We start from the raw sequence: 23,368 nt of genomic DNA on the forward strand, positions 1-23,368 counted from the left end.
TTGTGGTGTGATTTTGTTAATCAGCTAGTTTAAGCTGTAAAAAACATTTTTTAGTTTCTATTCTATAAAAATTATCTCCTCAGTATAGAAGAGTAGCTTCTTTTCCTCCACCATGTGCCGTTTTAGGCTTTTTATTTCCTTTCTGACCTGTTCTTAGCAATGTCTTGCTTCTGCAGAGGCTTTACAGTACAGTTGCATTTCTGCTGCATGTGAGAGTGGACAGTGGGACTAAAAAAACTCTTTTCTTTCTTCTTTTGCTCGGCTAACAGTCCAGTCTGTGGCGGAGATGAACTGGATGCTCTTCGGCTTTTGCTGGTGCTCTTGAGATGGCTTTTTTTTTGGTAGTGGAATAAAATAGAAGTGCTGTATAAAAAAAAAAAAAAACATTGATTGCAAAGTTTGGTCAGTTGTGTTTTTGTTTTCATCCCTGTCTCACACCAATAACTTTTTAAACCTTTGTTCACAAATGTCTGTTAAATCAGAAAAAAAGAAGAACTACTCAGAACTGCAAAATTTGCTTAAGAATCATCACGTTTTTAAGTTTTAAGTATCAAAGTAATTTAGTGATAGCTGTCTGTACATCCATGAGTACACTGCAAACTAAACTACTAATAGCTAATATACTTTTTATGGTGGCAATTTGTCAAAATGTAAACAAATAACAAAAGACAAGTTGTAGCCTAAAGCTCACTTATGTTCACTTTTGTCATTGGGCATGGAGCCATGGTTACAAGCTCGTGTCTTCTGACGTGACAAAGGTGAGGAGGAAATGGATCTGCTGACAGAACTGGAAACCTTCAGCCGTCTGTCTCGAGGAGCGAAGCCGTTTGCTTGAAGGAAAAAAAAAAAAAATGGACTGAATTATCTGAGTTAAGTGTCCTTAAAAACGTAACGTTACTCTCTGACTTTGGACATGCAGGGAAAATGTCTGCTTTAAGAGTCTAGATAAACCTGCCACTAAAATTTGCTGCGATACAAAGTGTACACTGAAAATGTCCACTATACCACATACACCCTGTTGTTGAAAGTAATGCCATAAGATTAACAAAGATTCTTTCCAAAACCTTTCTTTAACTATACCGACAAATATTTTGAATATGTGAATTTTATGGAATAAGGTGAGGCAATCCTATTTGTTTTTCTCACAAAGCAGAAGAAGTGGAGGCTTACTGAAGCCAGCAGGTGATCAAAAAAATTAAAGTCTCAGGTTCAGACCGAGCCATGAATGATTGATGTTCTGTAACAGGACACGAGGAGAGGACATGGAGCAGTCCAACTCTCAGCCACGGTCATGTCTCTGAGCTACTTTTAATCTCTGAAAACTAAGTGGACTTTTCACAAAGGCTATTCTGTGTTTGGGAAGTGTGAGGCTCCTATCACTTTCCCCAGACTCTGTCCCAAACCTCTCCCACCCCTGGGTGCCAACAGTAAAGCCACTGTTAACACTAATGGTGATGCAGAGACTGAAAAGACTAAAAACAAGAACAAAACCACATAGTGTGATGTACTGGGTTTATGAATACAGAATGTGAACAACATTATAGAAACACCTTAAGACACAGAAATCGCAGTAAAGCTTATGGTCAACGACTGCTCTTTCTTAATGTGAAGAATTTCCTTTAAAACAGGATTTTAAACTGTAAACCAATGACCAGAGGAGTGGAAGTTTGTTGCCCCCTACTTGTGCAGGATGAGGTCACCATTAAAGATGTACTCCAGTGGTGAAGTATTTCATTTCCATAAAGTGATGGGACTTGTGAGAGGCCGATTACTGAATCATGTTTACTTATTCTTTTGATCAAATGTTTCCTGATTCAATTGATCATTTTGCTATTTTTTAAACTTTATTTACTAATGAAGACTGTAAAATCCAGTTAGAAGCTCCAAACAAGCAAGCGGGTAGAAATAGTTTTAGACACAAGAAAAAAACCTGTCAACAAATTATAATTTGTAAAGGGTAGAGAATCCAGAGTGAAATCAAGCTGTGGAGAAACTGTGTCAGGAAAAATAAATAAATAAGCACCACCCTGTGTAACTTGAATCTTTTTGTTCCTTTTAATTTAAAACAAAATTTAATCTTTACATATTTTGTCTTAAATGTACAATCAAACAATCAATGTACTCATACGTAAAATTCTTCATAATGCACAACGCTATCGACACTAACCATAAATTAAAAAAAAAAGAAAACATTGAGATCAGTATGAAATACAATGTTAGGCAACACCACTGGTTAACAAAGACGACGCTCTGCTGCCTGACGGCACACAGCACGAGCTGCAACGGAAACAAATATATGGGATGAACCCGACCTCACACACACACACACACACACACACACACACACACACACACACACACACACACACACACACACACACACACACACACACACACACACACACACACACACACACACACACACACACACACACACACACACACACACACACACACACACACACACACACACACACACACACACACACACACACACACACACACACACACACACACACACACACATGCTGCCACTCTACAAGTAAAGTGCTACCGTTTGTCCCCGCTTCACCGTCCCTCCATCTCTTCATTTCCCTTTATTGTTTGCACTTCAAAAGGATCACAACACGTTACATGTTCTAAGGACAAAAAGGGAATGCCAGGTGGGAGTAGCAGGTGTTGCTTTTGGGTTCAGGGATAAAATACAGGTGTGGAGAGCCGGGAAACATTTGCCAGGCGGACGTAGCAAACTGGACAAGCGAGATTGAGCACAACCTGCTATCACTAAAGGCAGTGTGCAGATGTAGCTGTATGCGTTTGTAGCCAATGGCAGTGGTTCTTCACGTGGGTCGTGAGATGATTGACAGGATAAGACATGAGAATTAAGAGAGGGGGGGGGGGGTCCCAGATTCTAAAATGTGAGGATGTATAGCTTTACTCTGTTTTATATCATTATGATTCCAATAGGTTTGTGTTTTGGACTGGTGGTTGGACAAAACAAGCAATTTAGAGACATTAACTTGGGTTATTTAAACAAACTTGGGCTTGGGTAATAATAACAAAAATCAAACGATTGTTAGTTGTTTAGTGACCTTTTGTACTGGTTTTGATTTCTTGTATTTTGTCGTTTTAAATCATGTTAAAGTGTCAAAATATCAACATCTCAACTGATCAGATGCCTCAACTTCCAGCCACCTGGCACACACTATCAACTTTTGGAAATACTATTTAATCAAAGTGTGACGTTGACAATGTGCAAATCTCTTTACGTTTTTTTTTTTTTGTCTTTTCCAGGTGGACAATTAGGTTCATGCGTCCAAAGATGTACGGAGTGTTTAACAGTACCTTTCCTCTGATAAACTAATGGGAATAAAATATAACGAAAAAAAATTTCTTGTTTGAAAATATACAATGTTATCACCCAAAGATGTGGACAGATTTCAGAAAAAGAAAACAAGAAGTCACCATGTAGCATTAACACCGTCCTTCTCCAATCACACTAACCGATCACTTAAAACAGTGCAGATTTCCAGTTTTGTTTTGTCGTAAAAACCTAATTGATTATAGCAAGATCAATAGTCTAAAAGTGGCAAGAGTAATAGTTTGAGAAGAAAAAGGAAATGTTTATATATTTTGTGTCCTGTAACAGAGTACAGAAGAATTCAACACTTTATTTTTGTTTTCCTTTACGTACACACTCGACCTGTGAGACACACACACACAGCTAAAGCTGGCTGAGAAAAGAAAACACACTCACTTCCATCTGAAAGGGAACAATTTTGTTCTTAAAATACAATACCCATCTAACCGTCTCTCTCCCACACACACACACCACATTTAGACCAACATGCGATCGTGGCTTTTTGCCGGTTTCAGCAGGTGCGAGTCCTCTGTTCCCATGGTAACCTGACTGGAATGTAGTGCCGCTAGGACAGGGACACGCACACACACACACACTTTCTCTGGAGGACGGACAGGTCAGGTGTGTGTGTGTGTGTGAGTGGAGGAGTTTATTTGAACAGAAGCCTGGAGGTTTAAGGTCCCTCATCGCGTTCCCTCATCAGCGGTTCATTCTGACCTCTGACCTCTGCCAGGCGATGGCTACCACGACCTCGGCGGAGACAGGACAAGGGTGAGGCACATGAAGAGTGCAAAGGGGGAAATCTTTACAGGTTATGTGTATGTGAAGAGAGAGCATGCATGTTTGAGGTGTCTGCAATGCAAAAGTGTGCGTTTGGGATTTTGTACTTCACTTGTGTGTGTGCCTTCAACTCCGTGCCACTTCAGAAATAACAAATTATCGTTTTTTCTCACTTAACAAGCTGGACCAGAATAAAAATTTTTTTTTTTTCTCTTTCAGTCTGCGAGGTTCAGGGTCTACAGCTGGAAACAAAAAAATTAAAAAAACGGGGTCCGATGTCAGAGATTGGAGCCATCCAGGAGGTGCACCTCCTCCTCGCTGTCGTCTGCCCCTCCCCCCCGGCCGTCCTGGAAGGAGCGGATCAGTTGAACATGATGGACTCGGGATCTAGGTTTGCCATTTGAGCCATGTGACGAAGGATATCTTTTTTTGTGATAATACCAAGAAGCCGCCTGCAGAGGGAGACAAAGGAAGAAGGAGGAAAGGGAGAGAAGAAAATGTTAAAGAGAAGTGAGGAGGTGCTGCTGGTTTGGAGTGAAGGAGAGAAAACAACAATCATGTTTTTGTTGGCAAGTTTTGTTCAAAATGGTGAAGAAGCACATGATTTTAACTGGATTCTATTTAGGTTTATTGGAATCATAAAATACATTTCTGGACATTGATTAGCAAGCCAACAAAAACACGAGTCCCTGAGGAAGTAAAAGTCAGCAGGAGGAAAGGAGGGAGTGAGTAACAAAAGGAAAAAAAGGCATGAAAGCAGGTCTGAAACAGCACCCCACTACCAGAGAGGAGGGTGTCACTTCAGACACTGCCCCAGCCATTTTATGTTATTGGTCCAAAAAGCTGGGGAGAAGGAAAAACTGGATCCTACAAGGAGACAGGAAGTAGTGAACAGGACGTGGAGAAGAGTTAGAGCCTCTGAGAAGGAGGAGACAAGGGGACGTCTTTGTCACACAAGTCAGAAATCATTTAAAAAGGGTGGATGTCAATTTGTATTGTATTTATTTGTATGGATAGATAGATAGATAGATAGATAGAGAACTGGTCAAAATAATTAATTAGATGTGCCAAAACATTCATCAATTATCTGCTGATTTAAACTGCAGATTTCAGTTGTTTTAAATCAAGACTGAAGACTTTTCTTTTTGATGCTGCCTTTTATTAAATCAAGTATCTGTTCATTTCTTACACTGCAACTTTTATTCTATTTTACCTTTATTTTCTATTCTTTAAAAAAAAAAAATGAATTGCTCTTAATGTTTTATATAAAGCACTTTGAGTTGCCTTGTTTAATTTGTGTGTGTGTGTGTGTGTGTGTGTGTGTGTGTGTGGGTGTGTGTGTGTGTGTGTGTGTGTGTGTGTGTGGGTGTGTGTGTGTGTGTGTGTGTGTGTGTGTGTGTGTGTGTATATATATATATATATATATTATCCTAAGAATCTAATTTCTATGTAAAACAATTCTCTACATTTTTTCACTCTTTCTATACTGTGTTGTCTTGATTCCATTTTCTTCCTTTTAAAGTTAAAAAGGTATATAAAACCAGTAGAGATGGCTATGATTAGACAATTAAGACTTCCATAGTGATGTCAGCAATTTCTGACTCGTGACAGAGCTGCCTCCTTCTTCTCTTTCGCTCTCTCTCTCTACTATGGTGCACATTTACCTGATCGACCCAACTTACATGACTGGGTCTGACTTAGGAGCACGTCTCTAAACATTCAGTTAGTCACGGTTACTCCTGCTGATTCAAGAGCACATCGCAGGCTAAGGGTAAAAAATTAAAAATTGCTTTGATTTGCCAGATGCCAACATGATACTTGTGCTCTTGAATTCAGCTGCGAAAGTAGTCTGAGGTCAAGTAAAGAAAAGCATCGGAAGCCAAAACAGCCGATAGCGGGGAGGAGAAGCTGTCCATTTGCTACAGAGCTAGAGGAGAGCAGAGCTGGGTCCAAAAAAAGCTGAGGTTTGGTTTAATTTAATACGGTCATATGGACTCCGGGAGTTCATGTGTTGTTAGTGAGAAGGTTCAGCTTCATCTGAACCATAAACAAAGCAAATAAAGTGCACCCAAAATGAGTGAAAACAAACATTTGAACCCAGGTCTGAGTGAGAGGACCTGTAAGAGGGATTAGAACTACAGCTACCATCAAACACAGATCAGACCTGGGTTTCCACCCAAGAGCTGCTGAGATCTACGACTGGCTCGTTCATTTTAAAACCAGTGAAACGAACAGAAGTCATAGATGCTAGGGATACCAGCTACAGATAAGAGTGTAATAAGGGTCAGGAGGGGGGGGAGGGGGGAGAGGCAATGTTCCCTGTAAACCAGCAGTATCCAGATCTGTTTCATGTTTTTAATCCAGGTGAAGAAAGCTCTGGCCAGGAAGTGATATCAGTAGATGTAGTGTTACAGGTAACAAAAAGTCACATTTAAGACATTAAATCCTTTTTAAAATGCTACCTCAAAGTAAATTTAGGACCTTTTTACTATTAAACACATTTTGTTTCCATTCAAGTCAACTTCTACTGGAGGTACATTTTCCGAGATTTCCCACAATGACTCAGCAACCATCAGAAAACCGGTATTAATGGCTGAATTCAGTTTACGTTGGTCGAGAGAGTGTTTTTATTGGCATTTTTAGTGTGGCACCCAAGTGAGAATGTGATATAAAAATGCAAAATATCTCCTCTAGAAAGTTGGTTATTTTAGATCAGTGGCTCCCCAAAAAAGACTAAATATGAAAAATATATTTCCGTCTGTGGAGCCACATTGTCTGTGTTTGGCCAGTTATCTACTGTACATGAAAGAAAGGTACATCTACTTAAACGTCATGTAATCTAATTCTTATGTATTTATTTTTTAATCCATTTTGTATTATTCTCTGGTTTATTCTCTTTTCCTCTCTTTTCAATATTTAATTTGTTTAACCTAGTCCATTTTCAGCATAGAGACAGACTGATGATTTTAAGTTAAACCTGTTTCACACACATTGGTATCATTAGTAATTAGTATTTTTGTTTAGAACATAAATTGGTTAACTCTCTTGATGAGAACAGGACACAGCTGGCTAAGAGGAAACATTGGCAGGTTAAAGCTCGGGATTAGCAATTACGTATCAAGGTCATTTTATCACCACACACTAACTAGCCCGGTGACTACCAGCATCAATCAACACAACAACGTCACTGCACCACAGTGCTCACTAGCACTACAGAATGAGGGAAATATGGGAATGAATCGTAGCACTAGTGATCTCCCTCTCCCTCCCTGCTTATAACTAAACACCACCCTCTAAAAACGGTGGTCTGCTCTCCCAAGGCGGCTAGCTACTCGCCAAGTGGTTGTTAAGGCGATGGCTCAGATGTCGTCAATCTGTGGAGACCCAGGGCGAAACGGTAGGGTCGAGAGGGGAGGGGTTTCAAAAACAAAACAAAAAAAAGAAGAAAAAGCAGTCGTTAATGAAGGTAGAAAATTGAGGGTGGGTGAATTCTCAAAATGAAATGACAAACTACTGTTGGGAGAGGAAGAGGGGAAACACATATCAGGCATCATGGTTACATGACTGTAGACATGCTGAGAAATTATATCTACTGTTGAATCTCAATTATACAGCATATAACCGGAAACAATATCAAAAACACATCTAAGCGATGTTACTATAAATCAGAAAAAAAACAAGATGATGCAGCAGCTGACACACTTAACACTAAGCAGAGCTGCAGAAGGTACAAATGTTTGATGGGGATGAGTTGCAAAGCTGCACTCACTCTGGGAATCTACAGAGCCCTTTTCAGACATGGAAACGGTTAACAGTGCTGGTTTCATCTATCTGTTAAACTAATAGCTTTTTGATATTTATAAAGGATCAAATGAGGATTTTGAGTTTGTGAAATGTGTCGAAATAATTTCAAAGTATGTGGCTGTGTCATTCCACAACTTCAAAACGTATTGACTTTTATTTTTTATTACAGCTTTACATTAGACCTTCTTTACATAAATGACCCATAATGGCTACTATGATGATATGAAGGAAGAAAAATTGTCTTTTAAAACTTATTTTGAAAGACTTAATCTGAGTCTTAATTAATTAATTAATTAATTAATTAATTGATTGTGCGGGAAGCTTTCCTCAGCTTCTCTCTGGTCTTATCAACCCAAATTTCAGAATAAATTTGACATCAATGTCATAATTCATCCGATAAAAGAAAGGATTCAGCAGCCTGTTTTATAGCCTACAAGTAGACAGTGCTCAATTTGCTCACATGCTGTATGTCACAAACTCAAGGCCCGCGGGCCAAATCCCGCCCCTTGCAGATTTTGATCCGGCCCGCATATCAATTTAGGCTCACAATAAATTTCGGCCCACCTAGCTTTTGTCACTTCTGCCGATGCTTTTGCACCACGTTTTTAAGTTGTTTTGTTGCTTTTTTCAACCTTTTTTCTATAATGGCTAAGGAACTTTTTTAGGGCTTTATGTTGACCAAACTGTAAGGGAGAAGACTTTATAAGACATGCAATAATACAGTCACAGATAGTTTTACTTTTTCAAAATGTAAGCATGTAAATAAACTCAAAATGTCTGGCCCTTGATGAGATTCTTATTTTTCAATCTGGCCTTTAGTGAAACTGAGTTTGACACTACTGCTGTATGTAAAACTTTGTGACTGTAGACTCTTTTTTCACCACAAGGGAAGAAATATTAAAGAATATACATTTTTAAAGACTGATCCAACACTAGAAGTTCTCTACAACCTATTAAAACTGGCTCAATCACAGTGTTTCATGGCTCACTAAACATTTTATTTTAATCTCGACCTGGACAATGGTAGTTTGACAAAACAACGCGCAACTCAAGGTCCTCTTACTTGCCTTTTTTTGGAGCTTCATCTGCATGTGTTGGCATGCCAGCTCAGTAGCTTTTATGATTTTGTCAATAGCACTCTTAGGTCTTTCATTCACGTCGGCTTAGAAGTGAAGCATCAAAGTTTTGTGTATAAGAGGATACTTGGGACAAATTTATTACATTGCTCCTAGAGTGTGGAACAAGACTTTTAAAATCTCTGTAGGTTAATTTGTGGTGAGGCTTTAGCCTTTATGTAATGCCATTCAATTCAGCTTAGCTGAACCTGAGAAATTTTTACGGACATGTTACAAATTACAGTAAAATAACTAACATCAACATGTTAAATTGCTGGCATATTTCTGTAATTAAGCACATGTCTGAAAGGGGCTCTGCAGTGATGTCGGCGACAGTTCCCATAGAGGTCCAACATTACAGGACCCAGAAAAACACAAGAAAGCACTTCTATATACAAATGACTCCAAAACGGCAACTGCTACCAGCGATGAAGATGGAGGTCTATCTACAGATGTTGAACGACTGCATGAGAGGTGAAGTGCCAACAGTAAGTGAAAGAAGAAAAAAAGGAAGGCTTAATGTTTAGCCGGGAACTGTCAACAGTTTTTCACACCAAGTTTCATGCAGCCCTTTTAAGAGGCAGAGCCTAACAGCTGGAACACACCGCACGCGGAAGTGTCTCGTAGCTTAGATACGTGCCTGATCGTGCGCCTGGCTATTCATACTGGACGCGTATTTCTACGCGCCAGTCTCTCTCTCCGATAGAAAGAGACAGAATGAGTGGGGAAACTGTGGTAATTGTAGTGTGTGTGTGTGTGTGTGTGTGTGTGTGTGTGTGTGTGTGTGTGTGTGTGTGTGTGTGTCTCTCCGTGTGCCTGAACGCGTGTCTCACTGTGAAAAGTCAAGACAGCCATAAACCTGGCTGTTTTATTTTGAAATGTGTTTATTTTGGAAAATATATCTGGCTGCACTGTGGTCTTCCTGTATGTGATTACCTGCCTGGCTTGACACATACGCTTGCGTATCGCGCAACAAATACAGGAGACGCCGAAACTATCGCTGCAGCGCGCAGGCCTACGCGGACGCTATGCGCCTAGTGTGGCTGGACAAATTGGATAACATGGGCACCGAAATAAAAATAGCTGCGCGAAGCTGCTATATGCGACGCTTACGCGTGCAGTGTGTTCCAGCTGTAAGAGACAGGTGCGAAAGTGGGGGGAGGAGTCACATGTGTAAAGGGGCGGGGCTAGTCACCAAGGGCTCCGTATGCTGCTTGAGCTCCTCCAGATGCTCTAATATATTCTTCTTTGTGATGATGCCCAACACATTCCTGAAACACACACCCGTTACTCGGTAAACTGCCCAAACACAACAACAACGAATGAATAACAAAAAACAGAAGAGAGAGACAGACAGCAGCAGCACAAAAACATACATAACAGGGTGCAACTTAAAATATTAAACAGATAACTTAAAATTAACAAAATATAACTCAAAATTACAACAAAACGGTTATAAATTAATTTCACATTGGTTATGATGATAGTTTGTCACTCATCTATTATGTCTCTCTTTTTAAGTTAGAGGTTTTACTGGCACTCTTAATTACGTCGTATTGTTGCAACCTTTTCTTCAGGGATGATTTAATGGCTCCCGACTGAGGGATTAGCACCACCACCTGTTACTCCCAATATTCAAATAACAGTAGTGGACAGAATTTCACATTCATTTGCATTTTATTTTGCAGATTTTCTGAAATTTCGTTTAAAATGTGTGCAAAATGTGGATGGAAACATGGCAAATGTTAAAGGTAAGTCTGGTGATATATTTTTTTTTTATAATAATGCCAGCCTTATCCTTCAAATAGTAAACAATGTTAAACATAAATATGTAAATAAAAACACTGCTGCACAGCTGCTCTTTGGTGATTGTAACAGCAATCAGAGAAGTGATCTGTGAATCAAGGAGTATTAACACAATCGGTCTTGTAATTCCTACATCACACCAGCAGGTGGCTCTCTGCAGAACTTGAAACTGAAAAACCTAGACTGGAGTCTGACCCATCATGCCACATTATTTTTCACCGACAGTAAAACATCACTGCGATTGTTCTAAAAGCTTCTTTTTCACTTTTCAGTTTTAAACCACACATCAACTGACTTGACAGACTATATTTCCCAACATGATACCTGTTATGTAGTTAGTTTTTGCAGCTCAGTCTGTCAGGAGACAGTCTGTTATTGCCAGTTAGGGGGTAAAAGAAGTGCAGCACAGCGGTTAGGCCAGGCCATGCAGATTACAAGGTAAATCCAGGGATTTTAGAGCCCATGCAACACCGGACAGAGTGTACATGTACTTATGAAAAGTTTGTCTCAGACTAAGTGCTAAGATGTGAGAAGGATTCACCTTCTGTTCTTACAGCACATCCTTCTTCCTAAGACTATTTTGAATTCCTACTTACCCGTTGTGAGTGACCAGGCACTGGCGCAGCCCCATCTTTCTGAAGATGTCCACCACGATCTCCATGGGGGTGTGGTCGGTGACGGTGAAGGGGCTCATGTCCAGGATGGAGCGCAGTTTGAGGGGCCGAGGGCTGTCGGCCGGCAGGGTGGGTGCGTGCTGGGTGAAGTACACCCTGGAGTTCAACATGATGCCCTCCTGCTTGCGACGAGCATTTTCTGTTGAGAAAGGAACAAGAAAAGACATTATAATCAAAAGATTGTACCTTTTTATTACTTTACAATCATTTGGCAGATGCTTTTGTCCAAAGTGACTTAACTTTTCCTCATCTATTCACACAGAGCGATTTGAAGTTCAGTGTCTTGCTTAAGGACGCTTAACCATGTAATAAGATATGTCCCAATTTGTCACTTTGGTGATTCAGTTTTCTTCACCATTCTGGTGCTCTCTTACTGTTCTCACATTTTAGACTGAAATGTAAGAGAAAGAATTTAGTTACCGATAGCGATAGTGATGTCCCTGCGCAGAGCGAAGCCCACCAGCCTCTGGGACTCCTTGGACACTATCACAGGGAAACCATTATAACTGGTTTCATTGATAGTGCTCTGCAGCTCCTCCACCGTCAGGTCATCCTGCGTCAGCACCGCTAAGGGCGGGTCGCTGCGTCGAGGCCTCATCACCTCTCTGGCCAGTGTGATGTGTGTGAATTCCTCCTTGGCGTCCAGGAAGGGGTAACCGTTCAGACGGATGTGGGCCTCGTAGATTCCCTCACGGCCAAACGCATCGCCCACCCATTTGCTGGTCATGACGGCAGCCATGAGGGGGACGATGTACTCCAACCCACCGGTCAGCTCGAAGACGATGACGACCAGGGAGACAGTCATACGGGTTACACCACCTGAAGAGAGATCAGAGAATAAGAAATGGACTAACACACTCATCTACACAAAAAGAAAATAAGGTTATAGTTTAAGGAATTTGTTATAAAAACACAGGGGCAGCTTTATGAAAAAAGCAGAGTATACTGTATATCCTTGGGTCGCAGTTCAAAACCATCTCTTAGTAAGGCATTAGGTCAATAAATAATCTTATTTTTGAATGATGTCACCACTCCAGTGAAAATTTTACTTGTCTGCTGTACAAACCTACATTTGTCAGTTGTCTTTTAATCAAGTGACAAGAACATGATGCAACATCATTTAATTTGTTTTAATTTCTAGAAGATTGTGCAATGGAAACCAAGTGAATGACACGGTGAACAATTTAAGAAAGAGTAATTTAATCTTTTTTAGGTTTATTCTGCAGATGTATACATTTAGCAAAAGGAGAAAAAAAGGTTGGACCTTTGATCACAAGTAATTGTATATCTTAATAGTGATTTTTTTATGGTATAGTAAAGAAATTCAATTGAGAATCCCCTACTGATAAAATAACCTGATGGGGATGTGATTTGTTGTCTAGTCTAGTGAAGTAAATAACTGCAAAAACAAGGTAACTTATCCTATTAAAGCAAAAATCCTGTAAATCCAGTCCTGCTCATGGACTAGCCCAAACATGTTCTAATAAAGCAAGACATTAAAAGGGACAGCAGTATAAACAGTGTAGCAAAATATGTGAGGGTTAACACATTTCTATTGTCTCACGGTATATTTCATATAATGCTCACCCCCGGCACTGATAACTAATAAAGCATTGACACAATGCTGACCAACTAACCTACCATTTCTATCTACTATAATGTTATTATCTGCTGACTCACCCAGACATGCCGCGGCCCCCACCATGGCGTAGAGCCCTGGAGTGATGCAGTCTGCTCCCACCTCACACCACTCTTTGAACAAGAACCAGTCGTGGTGATAATAGGCCAGCTGCTCCACGGCGATGCCAACGATTCGCCCTGCGATCGCCCCGATAGCCATGCTGGGGATGAACAAGCCTGACGGTACCTAAGGATGAGAAACAGGAAGTGGTTTTAGTGTTGATAAAGACATGCAGGGTGAAGCATCTGCCCTGTTAGGAAAGACTATCCAGGGATCACCTTGAGTCCAAAGGTGAATATAGTCATGATGATTTTGAAGATGAGCGCCAGGCAGAGCTGCCACATGGCGGCGTAGACGCCGGGCCCTGCCGGCCGGTTGGGGTTGTCGGTGAATGCCTTACTGCCATTCATCTGGCTGCGGTACTGGCAGAGCTGCGAAGACTCCAGCGGCCCACAGTCGGTAAACAGCTCCTTTATCAGCTCGCTGGTGTTCTGACGAGTATATGGGTTTGGGAAAGCAACCACAGCTGTGATGGCCGCCACAAAGATTACCTCCAACACTGGGTACTTGCCTGAAGAGAGGGATAAAGCAACATGTCAGATTGTGGGAGGATGGGGAAATTACAACTATCAAAGTTGTGTCTGCTAAAACAGCAGCCGCCGGAAACCTCTCAACATGCCCCTTTCTTTCCACTTTAAGTGTTTCTAATAGCTGCTGGCGAGAGAATTGTAACGTGCTTAGCCATTCATCTTTGCTCCATAATGCTCAAAAAGTTAAAGATGACAGAAACGATAAAGCTGTCATCCTCAACCTTTTAAATCATGCTAGCATTTCATTTCTCTCTGTTCCTGCAAACAGCAGACAGTGATCTCCCAGACAGCCCCATCAATTCCAACAACTACCTCCACATCTGGGCTGACTGACATATCCCACTTTGAATCATAAATCAAGACAGAGTACTTGCCGAAGCGTGTCGACTTGCGCCGCCGACACCAAGCGATGTTGGCCCGGATGAAGAAGGCGCCCCAGAGGCCTCCGAAAACTCCCAGAAGGATGAAAGGGATGAGCTCAAACAGGTACCACGGCGTGTGGTACTCCACGTAGAACAGTACCAGACGGCTGTTACCAAACGGGTTGATGGAGCGCAGGACGAAGGCTGCCACCAGGGCGGCAAAGAAGGAGCGCCACAACGTCTTGAGAGGGAAGTAGTAGCTCACCTTTAGGAGAGAGAGAGAAGAGATGTTCACTTTAATGTATCATCCTGCCACATACACTGGGCATTATGTTGTGATTTTGGAGCATGAAGAGTCATTTCTGGTCAGTTCCACAGTCTACCACAACATGTGCTGTACCTCCTCCAAGCTGAAGAGCACTCCTCCAATTGGGGCACCAAAAGCAACAGACACCCCAGCCGCCGACGCAGCAGAGAGAACCTGAGAGGACAAAACAAACACACCTCAGCTGATGTGATGGGGTCTAAAACACAGTCATATTTTCATAATATTAGAATACCAGGGGGACATCAAAGAATGTCAGACAATTTATCAATGGAATAATCTTCTCTCACCTCTCGTTTCTTGGCCTCATTCTTGCTGTACTTGGGGAAGAGGTAGGAGAAGATGTTCCCACAGCAGCAGGCCACGTGGACCAGGGGACCCTCCTTCCCCAGGCTGAGGCCAGACGCCACAGCCAACACCAGAGTGATGGTCTTGATCATCAGGGTCCACTTGCCCAGGTATCCCCGGATGATAAACCCACTCAGGATGGTCTTGATCTGGGGACAGAGGGGCGGGTAATGAGGAAGTGGTTAATTAGTGATGTCATATATCACACTCAACTCCAACTACTAATACAATATTTTAAAGTTGCTTTTTCAATCTTTTTAAAGAATTTCACTCAGGTTTTGCTTTAGCTGCATCTCTACCTCCTGATCTTTTTCTCTATTCGGTTATTGTCAACATGTTCAAAGTCTCCATCTACACACTTTACTTGGCAATGCAGTTCCAGCTTTCCAAAACATTTTTTGAAAGCTCAGAGCGCTCACTAAAAAAACGTAAATTTTTTTCACAGCACGGTCAAACCTGTCACATCTCCCTGCTGCCCACTGAATTAACTATATTAAAAGGGAAACCCCAGTAGCATGAAAACACGCTGTGAGGATTCCGGAGAGCGCATTAGATCAGTTTCATGGAGATTTAGAGGCAGCTGCAGAGATTTATAGGTTTTCTATTTCATGTGCTTTGAGTTTCTGACACCCAGAGCAAATTGATTGGACATGAGAGAATGAGAGATAAAACAGCACATCAATAATCTGCATAAATCCTACAAAGGCTCTTTCACTCACTCTGAAAAAGAGAGACAGGAAAGACACTCAGGCACAAAGAAAGATAGCCTGCTAACCTCATTAAGGTTGATAAAAAACTTAAGTGGCAAAAAGTAGTTTGGGGCTGTGTGACTGAACAAACTTAGATGACTGTCAAAACCTCTTAAAAGAAATGTTTGAATTGTTGCATGAAAAACAACTCTCTTGGATGTTGGAGTTTCACACAAGAACTTCAATGCACCACCAAGGAGGGGTTTCAAAATGGCCCCTGCATGCAGCTGCAAGTAGGTTCCAAATGTACCTGAATGGTTTTGTAAAAGCGCCATTTTCCTCACCTCAGGGATCCCAGAGCCGCAGGCGTAGGGAGCGAACACCTTGACCAGACAGACAGCCAGGAAGGCGAAGGACAGAGCCCAGTAGATGTACATGAAGTAGTTCATGATGTACGAGCCGGGCCCCTGCAGAGAGGTGAGAGGTAAAAGAGTCAACAGCTTGAAACTAACTGGTACCGTGCAGAGTATGGATGTAAATGATCTCTGAGCACGGTTTCTTTCTCCATTGACTTTTTAACAGAAGTACAGTTTTCATTGACAAATTATTTTCAATTGTCCCTTCTTTTTGTCACGGGTCAGCTAGTGCAATTAAATCTCAATACTAGTATCGTCGTTTCTTTCTTTAACTGCAATTAATTGCCAACATTAGCTAAGGGGTATGACTGTTGATGGTAATTATCAGCTTTATGTTCATTTAAAAAAAATACAATGTTTTATGATAATAAAGAGGCGTGGTTTACTTGTGATATTACATTATCTGGGTCACATAACAGTGATATAACCAAAAGATAGATAAATATAGATTTTTTTAATTTATTTTTTATAAAATTGGACTGAAAGAGACAATTATATTGTTAATTGCAATTATTTCTGAGACAATTATTTGTCCAGCAACATTTGGAATTGATACAGCTCTACTCAATACTTTGTACATATATTTCAAATTAAAAGCCTACCAGGAAAGGGTGGGATTATGCCCTTTGTGCTGGTGGGCTTTTAATGTGAAAAAGCACTGCTAAAAGTGTTGAATTGTAACTGACGATAGCATGATAGCAATAAAAAAAAGGTGTAAATAATTAGTGATTAAACCGCATTATAACTGAAAGCAACAGAGGAGTAAGTCTGACATGTTGTACTGATGTGAATTATGCAAATGTGCATTTTCCAAACAGGTAGACATGGAGGATATCTTGAGGTTGCATTAGCAGCAACGATGTCGCGGGCATGTGCCTGTGCTATTCTACCTCGGCCTGCCCCAGTATTAGCTCAGCCCAGCTCTTCCACTGAGGACACTTGTCCCGCTCAGCGAAGGTGGTCTCATTGGAAGTCCAGCAGCACTGCTCGTGGTTGAACCACATGGCGCTCAGACACACGCCCTCCTTCAGGTCGTTCATCCAATCAGCAACAATGTCAATCAGGCCAGCCAAAGCACCTGGCAGGAGGAGGAGGGAACCAGGTAGGAAAAGAGGGGCGAAGAGGTGAAGGCAGGAAGGAGAGAGGAAATAGAAAAAGAGAGGCAGAGGCAGTTAGCTTGCTAGTTATGCTACCGCCATGCTACGAGCCTGTCATCAATTCAAAACAGCAAGGTACACCTATTTCTGTAAACGTCAAGGTATAGAAAGAAAATACAAAAATACAACATTAAAGCAACTTAAAAGGGGAATTTCAGTATTTTTCAACCTGAACCCTATTTTCCCATGGATTTGTGTCTAAGTGACTAATTGTCAATTAAACACAAATCACAAAAGTGCTTCCGTTTGTGGTTAAATGAGAGCAAAAGATGGAGCAAGACCAAGAGAAAGACTGAGCATGAGCTGCCTGAGGCAAAGCATGTGAGAGTCCGCAGCAGAGAAGATAACGGCCGTGTGTGTGTGTGTGTGTGTGTGTGTGTGTGTGTGTGTGTGTGTTTGTTTGTATTGTAAGTGTGCATTCTGTGTTACCTGAGGCCAAGCCAGTGAGCGTCACCACCAGCCACCCAGACCAGGCATCGTACAGGCTCTTTGTGAACTCCCATGCTGACTCCTTTTTCTTACTGTTAATCTAAAAACACACACACAAAAAAAAGAAGCTAAATTACATTCATGAATAACAGAAAACTATATTTACTAAGCTTAAGAAAGTGTCATCAGATGAACAAGTATCAAAATAATAGGTCAAAGGTTTATAACTACTCCCCAATGATAAGCAATTCAGTAATCTACTCAAGTGGCAGGTTTTCCACTGTTGCTTCAATAAAAAGATAAAATTCCTGTAAGACCAGGTTATAAAAACAATGTTTGATAAAGTATTCAAATAACATAAAAATTCTCCTGAAAGTCCTGCACTTATGAAAAGCGGGCTGTAACATTGTGTCAATATTTGGATTAAAGTGTTGACAGAGAGGTTGTATCCGTGATCTGGAGATGTCTGGCAGGAAGCAGAGTCTATTGTTTGTTCACTCACTCTGGTTCATTCATGAGTTCATGCTAATGAAGACTGTAAGATATAGTTGAAAGCTCCAAATCAAGCTGGTCAGTGGACTACGGGAATTTATTTCCTGACAAACTAGATTTCTGCAATAAAATAATATCTTAAAAGTAGTGGGTTGCTCAAATAATCAGAATGTTGAAGCAGAAAACTTCCATTTTAAACTGGCAATAGCTTTGATATTAAATCATTTTTCCTTGACTTTTCTGTCGGATGTCGGGCTATTTTCCCCCTCTGTTAAGCCATTTAGGGTAAAACTGCTGATCTTACATAACTACCCAGTTCGTAGAATCAGTTTGTGCAATCCAAAACAAAGTGTTGCTCCACAGGAAATGTGTAAGACATTAATTTCTGTGCAGCAGAGGATTTTTCACTGACATCAGCTAATGTGGCTTTATGAACTAAAAATGGGCTGAGCTACGAGGATACTTCTGAGAGCTGGGTATCAATTTGAATCTTCTATTATAACCTCATTGTGAGAAGGGTTTTCAAAAACCCATGTTTTAAAGCCAAAAGCCTCAGTATGCTTCAAACAAAGTGCTTGTTAGATTGCCTAAAGGGGGGTTATACTACAAAAGAAGTAGTTTGTTCAACGTGTTGTCCGACTGCATTGGAAATCAAAAGTGTGTTGTTACGAACAGCCACACTGGAAGGTGTGAAAAGCTGATCAGAGATTTAATTGTTGAAATATGTGGAGAACGGCGAACATTTTCAGTCTCTCCTGGAAGATATTCATAGTGTTACTCTTAGTTGTCCACGTGAAAAGTGCTACAAACTGACTTTTTGTCGTATGAACTAGCTTGTTTAAAGTATACTGCGACCTCTAAGGTTAAAGGATGGCCAGCCTCAGTCTCCTCACCTTCCGGTGCCTCTCGCGGTCCTTGCACTTCTCACGGACCCAGTCGATGGTGTGGAAGTCGTCGTAGGTCCCCACACCAGGGATGGGCTCCTCTAGGAAGTCCAACAGGTGGGTGGTGCTGCTGGGTGCCCCGCCCCCGTTAGACATGACGTAGTTAGACCCTGTAACAAAAGACAGAGAAAAAGAGTAAGTACATCAGAGTTTGCTTTACATTCATTCTTTATTTATCTTGAATTGTAACTTTTTTAAATGTATAAAAAGTATCTTGTATATGCAAGAATGTGCAGTGTTCACAATACTATCTTTTGATGACCTGTGTAAAAAAAAATACAATATGAAAGAACATGCAGGACATGATCATGTTATAAAAAAACAAACTTTATTTGGCAAGTCATCGGTCTCTGAAAACAAAAAAGAAAAGCTTGTGATGTAATGGTTTGGCCAAGCTGCTCTGCCGTACATCTTATGTTTATAAATGCTACTGAAAAGAGAAGGAGCTGGCTGCGAGATTAATCTCCTCGATTATCTGGCCCATCAGAAACACTGCAGACCTAAACGCACAGTCACCGCTGAGAGATAATGACACAGCTACTCTGAGAAATCCCTGTAAGGCCTGCAGTCTATCACCTCCTCTGCAACAACAATAAACTAAGTGGAGGTTTATCTGCAATGCTGGATCATTTGGATGAGTAAACTCCACTGAAATACCCTGAGGTAATATTTTATCCACACTTAAACACAATCTCACTGGAGCATTTGGGGTTAAGTAAGCTGCACATGGGCACCTGGACAGAGCAGTTGCAGTGTTTATTTTTCTTGCTCTGGTGTGAGATGCAGATCACTATGTTCGGTGGATGTGTATGTCTGCAGATGATCTTTTTCAACATTAAAGCTTTCAATCAGCAACTTCTACTAAAAGCTCTTTCTGCACACGCCAGTCCAAGTGAATGACATTTTAATTTTATTTAAAACCTTTAACAGGTGCCTTGTTGGCTTTTCTCGAAGCCCTAAAAATCCCCCGTCCTTTTAAGCATAAACTACTTGGATGTTTGACAGTCTCATTAGCGCTGGTCTGATTGTATTGGCCTACAGGCTGCCAGACAATGAACAGTTAGTTCAGTAATGACTTCCACATGAGTTAGTAAAAAATACAAAGCAAACGTTGTCCCCTGCCCTTTAGAAGATTGTACTGACAATAACTAGATTATTATAGTGACTTTGCTCATAAGAACGTCATTAGACATTAAATGTCTCTGGTTAGGTCTGATCCCATCTGGCTGGATGCACAAATCCAATATGAGAAGGGTGAGCCACACACACACACACACACACACACACACACACACACACACACACACACACACACACACACACACACACACACACACACACACACACACACACACACACACACACACACACACACACACACACACACACACACACACACACACACACACACCTAATTCTCTCTGCCTATTATCTGGAAGACTTCACAGGATTTGCATGGCTGCCATTTGCCTTTCCTGGCTGCATGATGACAAATGTCTTTCATAAAACAAAAGTGAAAAACGTGTAATATTTTGTAATACAGTTCTGAGTCAACAAGGGGATAATCAAAAATCCTCATAATCTTCTGATTTATCATCCTCATAATTCAGTAAGTAAACATTATTAGTACAAGTATATAAGTATAAAAGCCCCCCCTAATCAACTTTAAAATGCACTGCCACGTGTTTAATCTGGCACAAAATGTGTTAGATAAATTAGGGAGACCCCCATCCTCTGGTATTTGAAATTGACAGTTAAGCTGAGCCTAATCATCCCACTTGTGGTGACGCAAATATGTGAGACTTCATCAGCAACACAAAGAGTCACAAGTACAACTTCTTTTCCTGTCTACATTCAGCAATATCAGATTAATCATGTGAAAATGTGTTTAATTACTGTGTTAACGGTAAATGTGACACGCCAAATGAAACACATGAGAAGCCAAAAGATGACAAATGACACTGCACTGCTGCTGGGTCTGTCTCTGCTCTGTGAAAGCACTGACCAAAGGGAGTTTGAAGATGCAGTGAAATGGCATTTAGAGCTTGGTTTCCTTCTGTAATGTAACACATTGAAACACAAATACACCAGCAGGTTATTATTTTGACAGATCAGAAGACGGAGGATGATGTACAAAGTAAGTAAAAGTAAACTCATAACACTTCCTGTATTGCTTTGCATGTAGCATCGAGCTGAGGCTACATAAATGCTGTTAGACAGTTAGTTTGTATGCAACGGTCCATCACCACCTCCCCTGATCATTCAGTGCCACGCTAGTCTATATCGACGACATTTCATCTACGGGATTGTTCCCGTTCCACCGGATGTCCCTCATTTTCGGTCTGATGTCCCTCACCTGCCACTTTCTTTGTGTTGCCATTCTAAACTCCGGTTCGGGAAACATCCTCCAACAATCAAATTATATTTATCTTTTTTTTTTTTTAGTAAAATTCTCATCACACATTCAACAGCCATTTGAATTCCAGAGCCCGCTTCCCTACGTGCACACGTTCCACCAAAACAAGTTCCTTCCCGAGGCTATTTTACAGCGGCACCGTACCTGCGTCCGGCTCTTAGCACCGCCAAGACGATTGTGATTGGTTTAAAGAAATGCCAATAAACCAGAGCACGTTTGTCTCCTATCCCGGAATGATGTGTGCTCTAGCCTGACCCTCCTCTGCAGCGCTGTGGTCTGGCAATGCGACTGTTGGCAGCAGATGATGTTACTGAGGGTACAAATTCAACTAGTTTAGCAGACAAATTTAACTTTAGATTTAATAAAAAAAAAGAAAAAAAAGTGGTACTTAAGACAACAATCCAAGGGAATGTTAATTTCCCACCCTGCATGCCATTTTGTGACTGGTGTAATCTGTAACAACATAAAAAAAACTTACACTGCTGAAGATAAAGTTGTGAATGCAGAAACGTGGGCGAGAGAAATGCCAATGAAATGACACACCATGGATAATATTGAGGCCATTTGAACAGCAAACATACACATTCCAGTCCACAATACATTTTAAATCTACAACTGTAACTACAACTGGGGCAGGGCCATGATGACTATCAAACAAGGCCTTATTCATACCTCTGTGATCTGCTTTAAATATTTTTAAAAAATCCCTAACCAGAGCCATAAAACAGATCATTAAATGGCATCAATGCATTTGCATCCTTTCCAAGCATTACTACACTGAACTGCTATAACACATGCATTACCATATAATAAATGAGCTACACAACTCAGTGCACCAAAAAAATTTATCCACAGCAAGCAAGAAAGATTATAAGCAGCAAGAACCAAATAACAAACATTTCAGTTAGGAATAAAGCCACATTTTTATCATACCTCAGACATAAGCTGATAATAAATCCTGCCCCCCCCCCCCTTATTAATGTGGGCCATGACACAGCCTTTGAAAACTCATATCACTGCCTTTGATGTTAGATGTGATGCGAAAAAGAAGAAATACATTGATAACACTTAGGTGAGAATTTCTGTAAGAAGCAGGGCACAAAATGGCCAAATGTAGCTTTCATCTGACCAGCTGATACACATCCTGTTCTGAAAGGAGAAAGGGGAAAGAGAGTGTGTATGCTACTGTTGTGGAGTCAGCAGCAGTAAGAGTGTCAGGCTTGGCAGGGAGACTGAAGCTATCATTCTCCATTTTAATTTTAGAGTGACTGCTACAATCTGGACGTTTGTGTGTGTGTGTAGCTATGGTCTGGGTGTTTCTCATACGGTTTTCATGTTTATACGATCAACTTTCCTTTAAGTCATCAGTTTGTACATCTGCCTACATTAAGTACACGAGAGTGAGCTATTTCAGTCAAAAAAGGCAAGACCTACAACTATAACGAAATGTGTGACATGCTTTGAATTTAGGTTTATTGAGGAAAAATGTGTATTTATTCCCTTTTTAATGACCAACCAGTAATTGGTTTCAGTTGAAAATGTTGCTAGTAGCAAACACTACTGGCACAGTTCCATAGCAGTTGCAGTTTAACTAACATTAGGCCTTTCTCATTACAGAGTACACAAAGTTCTTACTGACATCTAGTAGTGGAATATAACCAATTACTAGGGGTGAAAAAAAAAAGAAAAGTGTGATTTTTTTGCGACGATTTTTTAAATGCGATTCTTTTTTTAACCAATGATTCACCTAAATATTTTCTGTTTATATGGTACCGCCGACTGCATCATATCAGTTTCCTGCAAAACAGACCGAAAGCAGAAAATGCAGAAAATACATGTTATGTACTTCTTTACAAATTAAATAAATGCGATGTGCAGAAAACATTTAGTTTTTAGAAATGTCTCATGATTTATTGTCTCTAGTGTATTATTGAACTTTTGTTTTTTGTTAAAGAAGGAAAAGAAAATCGCAATACTCA

At 40.7% G+C, this 23,368-nt stretch overlaps 1 protein-coding gene across 8 annotated transcripts in view; it reads right to left on the minus strand.

Moving 5' to 3' along the window:
* Positions 1 to 4,362: 4,362 nt before the first annotated feature.
* clcn3 (chloride channel 3) overlaps positions 4,363 to 23,368 on the minus strand; it is a 38,304-nt gene continuing 19,298 nt past the window's right edge. For 4 of the 8 annotated variants that reach the window (XM_039822026.1, XM_039822024.1, XM_039822029.1 and 1 more), the window contains 13 exons: positions 18,923 to 19,083; positions 17,538 to 17,637; positions 16,842 to 17,029; positions 15,880 to 16,002; positions 14,789 to 14,995; positions 14,574 to 14,654; positions 14,186 to 14,438; positions 13,500 to 13,792; positions 13,221 to 13,407; positions 11,961 to 12,359; positions 11,463 to 11,679; positions 10,256 to 10,331; positions 4,363 to 4,593 (listed from right to left, as the gene is read on the minus strand). In XM_039822026.1, coding sequence (XP_039677960.1) covers positions 4,420 to 4,593; positions 10,256 to 10,331; positions 11,463 to 11,679; positions 11,961 to 12,359; positions 13,221 to 13,407; positions 13,500 to 13,792; positions 14,186 to 14,438; positions 14,574 to 14,654; positions 14,789 to 14,995; positions 15,880 to 16,002; positions 16,842 to 17,029; positions 17,538 to 17,637; positions 18,923 to 19,083 — 2,459 coding nt within the window. In that variant the 3' untranslated portion in view covers positions 4,363 to 4,419. Of the gene's footprint in view, positions 4,594 to 7,477; positions 7,516 to 10,255; positions 10,332 to 11,462; positions 11,680 to 11,960; positions 12,360 to 13,220; positions 13,408 to 13,499; positions 13,793 to 14,185; positions 14,439 to 14,573; positions 14,655 to 14,788; positions 14,996 to 15,879; positions 16,003 to 16,841; positions 17,030 to 17,537; positions 17,638 to 18,922; positions 19,084 to 23,368 lie in introns of all 8 variants that reach the window. The other 4 variants (XM_039822028.1, XM_039822031.1, XM_039822027.1 and 1 more) reach the window with 3 other exon arrangements.

The sequence above is a fragment of the Perca fluviatilis genome, chromosome 14, assembly GCF_010015445.1.
Source record: "Perca fluviatilis chromosome 14, GENO_Pfluv_1.0, whole genome shotgun sequence".
Taxonomy (NCBI): Eukaryota; Metazoa; Chordata; class Actinopteri; order Perciformes; family Percidae; genus Perca; species Perca fluviatilis.